Raw genomic sequence first — 12518 nt, 5'->3', positions numbered from 1 at the left:
GAGAAATTGGAGAAGGTAGAGAGAAAAGTACAAAATACAGCATTCCATGCCACACGAATGGTATAAACAATTTTATGTGAGTTCAGGGAGGGCAATATATGCATCATTTCTGAGAAGGGTTTCTCAGAACAAATTTTAATTAATTGAATTGGGTCTTAGAGGATTGAGGGGTGGCAATTAAAAGAAGGTATTTAGAATGACTATCACAATTAAGTTGTGGAATACTTTTGGCTTCTGTGAGGAAAACTAACTAGCAGCCAGAGATGTGGAAATGGGTAGTAGGTGTCATATAGACTCTATCTCTTCTTTCCTACCTGGTCAGTCAGCAGATTATTTGAGGTAAAGTTTGGTTTGGCCAGGACATGTTCTTGTTCTAACAAGCATAGGGATTGACCTTGAACAGGTTACTCTTCACTTGTTCCTTTCTTATTTAATTGAAAAACCTGGACTTAATGGAGTAAACTATAGAACTCAGGAGTTTTAAGTTCAGTATGTGTCAAACTATGTATCTACAGTCTTAGAACTTTCCTTTGTGATGGAAGTGGTAGTTCTTATTATAGCACTTATGAATAGATACTTTTGGGAAAGGTTGCAAAGTACCGAATGCTGGGGATCCCCAGTAAAATCATAAGAATGACCACTCATGAACCCCCCCTTTTTAAAAAAAAATCGTAAATGACAGTGTTAAATATTCTTCTAGTCTTTAATATACATTTAAATAGTTGGGGGTTCTCTTGTGGCTCAGTAGGTTAAGGATCTGGTGTTGTCATTGCAGTGGCTCGGGTCACTGTTGTTGCGCAGGTTCGATCTCTAGCCCAAGAACTTCCGCATGCCACAGGTGTGGCCAAAAAGAAAAAAAACACAAGATCAGACTCTTTGTATTTAAAAAGTTTTATATTCTTTTCTCTCGGTATTATAAATATTTTCCCATGTCATGTATATATTATTACATCTTGGACATCCCCTCGTTTAAGTTATTACCTGCGGTTGGGCATTTAAATTACTTCCAGTCATTTCCTGTTAAATAAATAACACTTTAAGTAATAAAGCAACCCATTAACTGGTTGCTGTGTTTAATTATTCCAATGTCCTTGGAAGATTATAAAGGTTCTCTTGGAGTTCCTATTGTGGCTCAGCAGGTTAATGTTCCAGTGTTGCCACAAGCTGTGGTGTAGGTCCCAGACCCAGCTCTGATCCCGTGTTGCAGTGGCCATGGTATAGGCCAGCAGCTGCAGCTCCCATTCGACCCCTAAGCCTGGGAATTTCCATATGCCACAGGTGCAGCCCTAAAAAGACACAAAAAAAGTAAATAAAAATTATTAAAATAAAGTTTCTCTAATCAGAAGCTTTTCAGCTAGACTAGATGGCAGTTCTTAATGATATTAAGGATACTAATAACAGTTTCCATATGATGCACACACTAATATACTAAACATTATGTTGGACACCATCACATTTACCCTGGGTATAGAAATTATTACTCCCTTGGAGTTCCCGTCATGGCACAGTGGAAGCAAATCTGACTAGGAACCATGAGGTTGTGGCTCAGGTCCCCCATTGCTATGGCTGTGGCGTAAGCCGGCAGCCATAGCTCCAATTAGACCCCTAGCCTGGGAATCTCCATATACCTCAGGTGCGGCCCTAAAAAGTCAAAAAAAAAAAAGAAAGAAAGAAAGAAATTATTACTCCCTTTGACCTATGAAGAACCCAAGGCCTGGAAAATTTAAGGAACTCATCTCATATCACACAGCTCATAAGTGGGGGAAGTGGAATTTGAATTCAACCAATTCTGTTAGTGTTCACCTTTATGTTCTATACCATGCTAATACTTGATACTGAGTAAAAGTTGGTGTTTGGTTTTTTGGTTTTTTTTTTGTTTGTTTGTTTGTTTTTTTTGTCCTCTGATCAATCAGGAGTTGAAACTACCATGTGCTTGGGTGGTTGAATCTAGTGGCATCCTTAATGTCCTAATCAAACTCTTGGAAGTGGTTCAGCCCTGCCTACAGGCCGCCAAGGAACAAAAGGAAGTCCAGACCCCAAAGTGAGTTACCCTGTATCTCTCCTGGTCTCATTTCTGTTGCCCTAAAGCTTAGACCCTCAGCTTAGGGCTTGAGTCAGGCACTTTTCTGGAGCATCTGTGGGACAAATCTTGGCTACCTTTTATAGTTTGAAAATTGTGAGATGGAGTTCCTGCTGTGGCATGGTGAGTTAAGAATCCGACTGCAGGGGCGAGGGTTCAGTTCCTGGCCTAGAAACTTCATATGCCATGGGTGCAGCCATGAAATTTGAAAAAAAGAAGTTCCCGTCGTGGCTTAGCGTTAGCAAGCCTAACTAGTATCTAGGAGGATGCAGGTTCAATCCCTGGCCTCACTCGGTGGGTTAAGGAACCAGTGTTGCCGTGACATGTGGTGGCTCAGATCCCCACGATGCTGTAGCTGTGGTGTAGGCCAGCAGCTACAGCTCCGATTCAACCCCTAGCCTGGGAACTTCTGTGTGCCATGGGTATAGCTCTAAAAAGACAAAAAATGAAATAAAATAAAATTTGTAAAATAGAAAAATTGTGAGGTATCTGATGAAATCAAGATACATTTCCCTGTTGTCTGCAGGTTTCTGGCTTGCCCTGAGTAAATCGTTTGTCCTGTTTTAGGTGGATCACCCCAGTGTTACTCCTGATTGACTTCTATGAAAAGACAGCCATATCCTCAAAAAGGAGAGCCCAAATGACTAAGGTACGTAATATAGTGTATATGGTGAGCAGAACCACTTGGTATCTTGAGGCAAGAATAGACCAAAAGAGAATATGGTACCAAAAAAAAAAATGTTCTCTGATCAAAGCATAGATCTCTTGAGGCATCTTATCTTGATAGTTTCCTCTTCTGAATGGAAAGTTAGAATTAATTTTTTTATGGAGCTGCTTGCCATAGGGCCTAAGAATTTACCCTGGAAGTAAATGTTAAAGAAATGTGCTATGTCCAGAGGAGGAGTGGCTCTTCTGTTATGTGAAGGACTGAGTATGCAACAATTCCTCCAAAAGCAAGTGCTCCTTATGTGAAAATTATATATGCCGTATCATCTCAGTACCTTCTCAGAAAGAGAAATTTTGTTCCAGTACATCTAAACATTTACCTTTTGTGGAAAATAGTTGGAAACAAAAGGAAAGCAGTAGATCACAGAATAAGGGTAATAAAGTGTTCTGTGCCTATGGAGAGGTTCCAGAATGTGAGGATTAACATATATAAAAACTTATTTCTTGGTTTCCAAAATACATTAAATGTCCATTATATTTCTTCTTCCTGGCTTAGCTTTAGCAATGAACACTGATGAAAATAATATTTTTTTCTAACAGTCAACCTCATAGGAAATAAACTTTGTGCTCTTATATTTAGTATCTACAGTCCAACAACAACAACTGGCGCTGGTTTGATGACCGCTCTGGACGTTGGTGTAGTTACAGTGCAAGCAACAACAGCACTATTGATTCTGCCTGGAAATCTGGAGAGACAAGTGTGCGTTTCACTGCAGGCCGAAGAAGATACACTGTCCAGTTCACTACAATGGTGCAGGTACAAGCTCACTTGATTGAAAAGGCAAGGGGCTGGGTATGCCTTTCCATTTGCTTCTTCCTGAACTAGCAATCCTGACCTGTGTTACCACTATTACCACTATTAAATGAGATACAGTTTTCAGAGAACTGTATCTTTCTAAAGTCATTAGGTAGGCCATTGAGGCTGTGGCAGTTTGATACTCTTCCACCCAGAAATGATTTTAAATGTTTAGTCAAGGATTAGGGAATGGTTGGGGATGGTGTCTGCTCTGTTGTGAAGTTTATAATTTGCAGTAGGATCTTGTGTGTACGTACAACTTTCCTTCTGGTGACCTTCAGGCTTTCTCTCTATATATGATAAGGATGGGATAAATTGCCAAGGTTCCTTCCATTACAGAATTTTGCGGGGGAGTTCCAACCTGTCCACTCCCCCCTTACAGCTCTTTTTTTGGTAGAGATATTTCTGTCTGCTTGAATTCATAGGTTAATGAGGAAACAGGGAACCGGCGCCCTGTGATGTTGACACTCCTGAGGGTACCACGGCTGAATAAAAATTCTAAAAACAGCAATGGACAGGAACTAGAGAAGACACTGGAAGAAAGCAAAGAAATGGATATCAAACGTAAAGAAAATAAAGCCAATGGTATGGACTTCTAGTTTTGAATCTTTCAAGGAGTGTCTTACATAAAGTTAGTATGTCTTTATAGCTTAAATTCTGGCCATTTTCATCATGAGTAATTTCTTACCCATCAGATTGCTTGGTGACTTAAAGATACATAGTCCTTCCTTTTTATATCCCTTTTCATCTGGTCTTAGCATTGTTTTTTGGTATGTTTCTCTTAATGGGACCTAAGTATTTGGTTACTTAGGAGGGAGCAGATGAGAGGAAATGTCAGGCTAACTGTCCGAACACTTACTTTCCCATTTGTAGATACCCCCTTGGCTCTAGACAGTACAAATACTGAAAAGGAGACAAGCCTGGAAGAAACAAAAATTGGGGAGATACTGATCCAGGGCCTGACAGAGGATATGGTGACTGTTTTAATCCGGGCCTGTGTGAGCATGCTAGGAGTCCCTGTGGACCCAGACACTTTGCATGCCACCCTTCGCCTCTGCCTGAGGCTCACCCGAGACCACAAATATGCCATGATGTTTGCAGAGCTGAAGAGTACCCGCATGATCTTGAATTTGACCCAGAGTTCAGGCTTCAATGGGTTTACTCCCCTGGTCACCCTTCTCTTAAGACATATCATTGAGGACCCCTGCACCCTCCGTCATACCATGGAAAAGGTGAGTCTTTTTGGTGTCTAATTCTGGTGTAGCTTTATATTTTACTTTGTCCTCCTTGGTCTCAGAACAGATAGACTTCTGGTATCTGTTCAGGTATATAGCTAGGTATTATAGATAATATGCTCTGCCCAGCAAAAATGTCCCATCTATCTGCTCAGGTGCTTAACATTTAAAAATAAATTTAAATTCAATATAATGATAGTTCTTATCTAGAAAGTCCTCTCTAGCAATATAAGTTTCTTAAACCAAAACTTCCTAATAAAGGACTGGAATACTTTCTACCAAGTTCATGCTTTAAAGATCATTTCCATACATCTGAAATTAATACAACATTATAAATCAACTATGCTCCAATATAAAATTTTTTAAAGTCTTTAAGCTAAAAAATAAAAAAATTCATTCCCTTGTAGGAGTACTTCACCCAAGAGGCTGTTTTCTAAACAGGCTTCTAAAAGTACAGTTGGCTCTTGGCAAAAAAAGGTTTGAATTGCCCAGGTCTACTTCTACATGCAGATTTTTTCCAATAGTAAACTCTGTAGTACTACATAGTCCACATTTGGTTGAATCCATGAATATAGAACTCCAAGTGTGGAAGGCCAACTATACCTGGATTTTCAATAGCACAGAGGGTTTGTGCCCCTCACCTCCCCATTCAGGTGTCAGCTGTAGTAAAGTTTATGGAATATTTATAACTGTGATAAGCTCTTTTTACAAATATCCATTGTGCACATGGGAAAACTGAGGTTTAATATGTTTATTTTAGGAAACATATAAAACCGTAGAAGAAATAAAGTAATTAGAGAAATAATAACCTTTATAACATCAACATTAAGACATCAACAGAGGGGTTGGGGGCTAACATCTTACTAGTAAGGCTTTTTCTCCTTGGTACTTTTACACACTTCCCTCTACTAGTTCTTTGTCAACAATCATCATGTGAATATTACCAGACTTCACTTCCAGTTTCCTCTCTTGGAACATTGTTTCCCACATTTATATGTCATGTTGCTATTTGCATTTTTGTGCATAGCTTTGTCACATTTTTATTGTTTTTCTTATAGAATCTTAAAAATTGGATCAAAAGGTATAAATTATTTTTTTTACCTTGCTTACCAGAAATCTGGTGCCACTTTATTCATCTGTGTATATATGAGTATATATCTCACATTCTTCAGACAGTTCCGAGGAACCTCTTTGATTTTACTTGACATGAGCAAAGTCAAAAGAAGGAGGGCTCTTAAAGGCAGCATGTACACTGATCCAAGGTCAGGAGACAGCCTAGCAGGGAAGAAACTGCAATATACAGACAGATATATTTAAAACATTTAAAGCTTATACAGCTTTTAAAAATGCTAGGAAAGAATAGAGTTTTTTGTTGGATGACAGAGAATTTCTAAACTTAAATTTATTTGGGGGGTGTGGGGAACAAAGGAAAATCAGTGGCAGTTTTAACATATCAAGTGGCAAAATGTAAATGCTTGATAATATCCGTTGCAGGTACGGGTGTGGAGAACCAGGCATACTCTTACTTTTGGTAGGAGTGGAAATTGGTGCAGCCACATTGGAGGGCAATTTGGTACTGTCAGTTTAAGATATCCTTTGACCTAGAAATTCTATGGCTAAGAATTTATCTGATAACTAAAGTCAAGTATGCCGAGGTACATATACAAAAATGTTCACTGTAGAAATGCTTGTAATATCAAGACTAGAGATCTAATATCCAGCAGAGGACTGAATAAATAAACTATGACACATTCTTTATAGTGGAATTACACTTGACTGTATTTTAAAACTCGGAATTATTTTATGATTGCAGCCTGATAAGCAAAATATAGATGTTAATATTGCTAAACTAAAGATCATAGCTGATTTGTTAAGAAAAGCATTAAGAGTCCAAAAGATGTTTACCTTTAGGTACATAGTCCACAAAGAAATAGATCCTGGAAAATACAGTGGGTGAGTTTGAACCATTCTGGTTTAAAATAGGGATGGCATGGGAAGACTAGCAGCTGGCACTTAAATTTGGGAGCCATAATCCGGATGGATGATCAGTGATCTACATAGTGGAGTGTAGGTTTGCCAATTTCTATGAAGATCATATACCATCTAGTCTTATAATTGGTAGTTTTATGGATACATTGAATGCTGTAACTTTTTTATAAGCCACATTTTTTGAATGGGGAAGGAGTAGGATTTGAAAGACCCAAGTGTATCTTTCTCCCAAAGATCAAAGGCTGTCATCCACTGTCTTGAGGCAGAGCTTGGTTAGTATTTTAATCCTGGTAACTCTTCCTTGAATGTCCTTGTGCTTTAGAAAGTGATCTTTAATCAGTACTCTTCTCTGTTTCTTTACTAGGTTGTTCGCTCAGCAGCTACAAGTGGAGCTGGGAGCACTACCTCTGGTGTTGTATCAGGCAGCCTTGGCTCTCGGGAGATCAACTATATCCTTCGTGTCCTTGGGCCAGCCGCATGCCGCAATCCAGACATTTTCACAGAAGTGGCCAACTGCTGTATCCGCATTGCCCTTCCAGCCCCTCGAGGCTCAGGAACTGGTGGGTTTACCTTTCTCCTGGCCTTTGAGACTTCGAGGTCTGTAGCTCAAAATTGTGCAGTATAACCCCAAAGATTTTCTGCAAGGAGACACATATCTTGGAAAACCTCCTTAGGCAAACATTAGGATATTGCTGGTTGATCATGTGGGTTACTTCATAGGTAGTTCAGTAGCTTCTCTGCTCCTTGCCCTGTGATGATTCCTGCTAGAGATGCCAAGGACTCATTCAATCTAGTCCTTGCCTTAAAAGAACTTATCTTGATGTGGCAGTAGGGCTCACAATACAGTGAATAGTTTACGAACTATTATTATCTCTGTAGATAGAGTGATAATTATCGATAGAGTGATAATTTAGGAACAAATGGACATGTGACTTACGTGATGCAATAGAAAGTACATAATATCGTTGGGGTATTCTTGCCAAAAATGTTTGACCTTTAATTATGAGGAAATAATCAGATAAATGCAAATTGTGTGACATTGCATAAAACAACTGGTCTAGACTCTTCCAAAATACTGCTGTCAAGAAAGGGGGGGAAATGCAAACGTCTCCTAGATAAAAGGTAACCAGAGAGAAAACCACCAACCTTGATGGGATTCTGTATCTAGACAAAGGGGGGTTGAAGAAATTAAAGTACTTACTATATATTAGATAATGTAATTTTATCTATGTTAAATTTCTTGGATATTATGGTATTCTGGTTACGAAGGAAAATACTTGGGGGGTCCCCACTATGGCACAATGGGATCGGCAGCATCTCTGCAGAGCCAGGATACAGGTTTAATCCCTGGCCCAGCACAGTAGGTTAAACTATCTGGCATTGCTGCAGCTGGAGCATAGGTCACAACTGTGGCTCAGATGTGATCCCTAGCCCCCAAAACTCCATGTGCCATGGGGCAGCCAAAAGAAAAACAAAAGCAAAAATTATCCTTCATCTTAGGAGGTACAGGTTGTCAGACATATTTAGGGGTAGACAAATGGTGACTCTAGATGAAAAATATATGGATGTTTTTCGTACTAACCTTTTTCAACTTTTCTGTTGAATTGTGGGTGGGGTTTTTTTTTTTGTTTTGTTTTGTTTTTTGGTTGTTGTTTTGCTTTTTATGGCCGTACCAGTGTTATATGGAGGTTCCCAGGCTAGGAGTCCAACGAGAGCTACAGCTGCCAGCCTCCACCACAGCCACAGCAACATCAGATCCGAGCTGTATCTGCAGTCTACACCACAGCTCATGGCAATGCTGGATCCTTAACCCACTGAGTGAGGCCAGGGATTGAACCTGCAACCTCATGGTTCCTAGTCAGATTCATTTCTGCTGTGCCACCACAGGAATTCTGGTTTTTTGGTTTGTTTATTTTTAATAAAAAGTTGGGAAAGGGCCTGATTATTTTTGGAGCCTTTTTGCTAATGTATGGCCCCCTTTAATCATTCAAATTTTCAAGAAAGAAAATCGAGGCTTATTGAAGTAATTTGGCTATGATCCTGTAACAGAACTGGATTTCAAAACAAAGTGTCCCCAACTCCAAAGCCTGTACTCTTTTATTAAAAAACCATTTGAGGGAGTTCCCGTCGTGGCGCAGTGGTTAACGAATCCGACTAGGAACCATGAGGTTGCGGGTTCGGTCCCTGCCCTTGCTCAGTGGGTTAAGGATCCGGCGTTGCCGTGAGCTGTGGTGTAGGTTGCAGACGCGGCTCGGATCCCACTTTGCTGTGGCTCAGGCGTAGGCCGGTGGCTACAGCTCCGATTCGACCCCTAGCCTGGGAACCTCCATATGCCGCGGGAGCGGCCCAAGAAATAGCAACAACAACAACAACCAAAAGACAAAAAAAAAAAAAAAAAAAAAAAACTATTTGATACTGCTATATTAAAGTCTGTGGATTTAGGGAATATAAAAGCCAGATTTTCAAGTAGACTACTTGAACAATGCTTGGAAGTGGCCCCCCTCCTGAGTCTTATCTGTAACCTAATATAGGTACTGCTTCATTAATGATTTTTCTGTCTCACTTTGGCTTAGCCTCAGATGATGAATTTGAGAATCTTAGAATTAAAGGCCCTAATGCTGTACAGCTAGTGAAGACAACTCCTTTGAAGCCCTCACCTCTGCCTGTTATTCCGGATACTATCAAGGAAGTGATCTACGACATGCTAAATGCTCTGGCTGCATACCATGCTCCAGAGGAAGGTATGTAACTAGCCCGCCTGAGGAGGCTGGGCACTTTGCTTGGGTCATTTCAACCAATTCATGGCTTAATGAGCTCTCAACTGTTTGCCCACTTCTTAGGAATCAAGATGAATAAGACACATAATGCACTTCTCTGAACAAGTTAATAGTCACATAAGATGACAGATGCCAAGGTAGAGGTGGGACCTATAGAAAAGTTTCTTAAGTGATTTCTAAAATAAGTCGAGATAAGGAGATTACTAGAGTCGTTGTATGAAAGTACATCCCATATAGAGGGAATAATGAACAAAGACTAAAAAAGGAAATAATAACATCTTATGGGCAGGCTGAAAATAAAACACCAAGAAGTCTCTAATGTTTTCACTCAGAAAAATAAAATATCTTTGGGGGTTTTCTTGTGCAGCAAGTTAAGGGTCCCGTGTTGTCACGGTAGCAACTTGGGTGGCTGCTGTGGCACAAGTTCGATCCCCAGCCTGGGAACCTCCACATGCCGTGGTGGCAGCCAGAGAAAAAGGAAAAGGAGAAAAAAATCTTTGTTTCCCAAAGAGCTGGGAACAATATTAGAAGGTGTAGCTAGGCTTTCTGACCTTTGAGACCAGCATCCCAATCTTCTCTTCCTAGTTAAGGTGCTACTTTTAAGTATTAGGAAGGTCATGAATGAATTGCATGGAACCCAGACCCAATCCAGTCTAATCTTTCTGGGTTTTATTCAGGAAATACTTATTTGATAGGTCCCACAGAATTGCCAAAAATTGATAAATAGTGCATTTAATAAGTCAAATTTTCATGTAGCACTCTTATTCGTATACATACAGAGCTCATTGCTTTTCCTACAATCACAAAACCTTATCTTTTTTTTTCCTTAGGGCCGTACCCAAGGCATATGGAGGTTCCCAGGCTAAGGGTCGAATCAGGTCTGTAGCTGCTGACCTATACCACAGCCACAGCAACCTAGATCCAAGCCATGTCTGCAACCTAAACCACAGCTCACGGCAGTGCCGGATCCTTAACCCACTGAGCGAGGCCAGGAATTGAGCCTGCGTCCTTATGGATGCTAGTTGGGTTCATTAACAGCTGAGCCACAACAGGAACTCCCCAATCATAAAACTTTTACCCCCACCTCCTAAACCCTTCCCCTCCAAAAAAAATATAATTATTTAGCTATATAAACAACCATTTATTCACCTCCCACTATACTAAGCAAAATATCAGGTATATTCATAAGTTTAGTAGCGACAGCTAAGGACAGTGAGGAAACTAAATTGCCTGTGGTCCCAAAACTAGTGATAAAATGAGGCTTTCAATCGTGCTGTCTCTACATATCTCATTCTGGGGGTTTGGGGGGAGCACAGCATGCAGCAGCTTGATGTGGGATCTCAGTTCCCAGACCAGGGATTGAACTTGGGCCACAGCAGTGAAAGTCCTAACCACTAGACCAGCAGGGAACTCCCTATATATACTTCTCATTCTTAAAGTCTAGCCATATTACCATGTAAACAGTTGTACCAACTTGAAGCAGAACTGACCGAGCTACCAGACTGTATTAACATTACACAGTTTGAAGAGTTTCATCTTGTTTTTGTTTTTCTAGCAGACAAATCTGATCCTAAACCTGGGGGTATGACTCAAGAAGTTGGCCAACTCCTGCAAGACATGGGTGATGATGTATACCAGCAATACCGGTCACTTACTCGTCAGAGCAGTGACTTTGATACACAGTCAGGATTTTCCATTAATGTAAGTCAGTTCCAACCTCCCTTTTCAATATCTGTGTTCTTAGTATTTAGGGTTATGCCAACAAAATTTCAAAGGTATTAATTGATGTATCTGTAAATTATGTAATTCATTTTTCATTCTCATCTTCCCCTGTTCCCTTTCCCCCCAGTCTCTCAGTTGCTGTTTATAATGATGGTGTCCCACAGATTTAGTATATAAAGGGAAAATGTGTTGAAAGATGAAACAAAGAGAATCTATAGCATTTGTAACCAGTACCCTGTAAAGGAGTCCTGCCATTCAGGGATAGTGGTCTTTGAAATTAACAATGGCTCAGTAATTTTTTTTTTCCATAGAGTCAGGTCTTTGCTGCAGATGGTGCCTCTACTGAGACTTCCACATCTGGGACATCCCAAGGAGAAGGTAATGGTCCACTTTTTCTCTTTTGTTCTTATTTCTTGAGAGGACAGCTTGAAGAAACTGGGTGCCCTGGTCAGGGGATAGGGGAATACAGGCATAGATTGTGTGACACGAGAAATATAGCCAATATTTTGTAATAACTATAAATGCAGTATAACCTTTAAAATTATGAATCACTTGGGAATTCCCATCATGGCTCAGCGGTAACGAACCCAACTAGTACCCATGAGGATGCTAGTTTGGGTTCGATCCCTGGCCTTGCTCAATGGGTTAAGGATCCAGTGTTGGTGTGGGCTCTGGTGTGGGTCGCAGACATGGCTCAGATCTGCCGTGGCTGTGGCCGGTGGTTACAGCTCCAATTCAACCCCTAGCCTGGGAATTTAAATATGCCATGGGTACAGCCCTTAAGAAAAAATTATGAATCACTGTATTATACAGCTTTAACTTGTACAACAACTGTACTTCATTTAGAAAATAAAATGGGCACTTCTGGAGTTCCCGTCGTGGCACAGTGGTTAACGAATCTGACTAGGAACCATGAGGTTGCGGGTTAGATCCCTGGCCTTGCTCAGTGAGTTAAGGATCCGGCATTGCCGTGAGCTGTGGTGTAGGTTGCAGACGCGGCTCGGATCCCGCGTTGCTGTGGCTCTGGCGTAGGCCAGTGGCTACAGCTCCGATTGGACCCCTAGCTTGGGAACCTCCATATGCCACGGGATTGGCCCAAGAAATAGCACAAAAAAGACAAAAAAAAAAATGGGCGCTTCTGTTGTGGCCCAACAGGCTAAGGACCCAATGTTGTCACTGTGAGGATGCAGGTT

General features: G+C 40.7%; 1 protein-coding gene across 16 annotated transcripts in view; it reads left to right on the top strand.

Moving 5' to 3' along the window:
- Positions 1 to 12518, top strand: part of HUWE1 (HECT, UBA and WWE domain containing 1, E3 ubiquitin protein ligase) — a 162358-nt gene that overhangs the window by 112179 nt on the left and 37661 nt on the right. For 15 of the 16 annotated variants that reach the window (XM_013986152.2, XM_005673652.3, XM_021080182.1 and 12 more), the window contains 9 exons: positions 1914 to 2041; positions 2648 to 2729; positions 3387 to 3563; positions 4028 to 4187; positions 4476 to 4834; positions 7191 to 7386; positions 9400 to 9567; positions 11159 to 11304; positions 11637 to 11703. In XM_013986152.2, coding sequence (XP_013841606.1) covers positions 1914 to 2041; positions 2648 to 2729; positions 3387 to 3563; positions 4028 to 4187; positions 4476 to 4834; positions 7191 to 7386; positions 9400 to 9567; positions 11159 to 11304; positions 11637 to 11703 — 1483 coding nt within the window. The remainder of the gene's footprint in view (positions 1 to 1913; positions 2042 to 2647; positions 2730 to 3386; positions 3564 to 4027; positions 4188 to 4475; positions 4835 to 7190; positions 7387 to 9399; positions 9568 to 11158; positions 11305 to 11636; positions 11704 to 12518) is intronic. The other variant, XM_013986156.2, reaches the window with a different exon arrangement.

The sequence above is a fragment of the Sus scrofa genome, chromosome X (genome assembly GCF_000003025.6).
Source record: "Sus scrofa isolate TJ Tabasco breed Duroc chromosome X, Sscrofa11.1, whole genome shotgun sequence".
In the NCBI taxonomy this organism is placed as follows: domain Eukaryota; kingdom Metazoa; phylum Chordata; class Mammalia; order Artiodactyla; family Suidae; genus Sus; species Sus scrofa.
The sequence above is the reverse complement of the archived record's forward strand: the minus strand, read 5'-3'. Positions and strand labels throughout refer to the sequence as shown.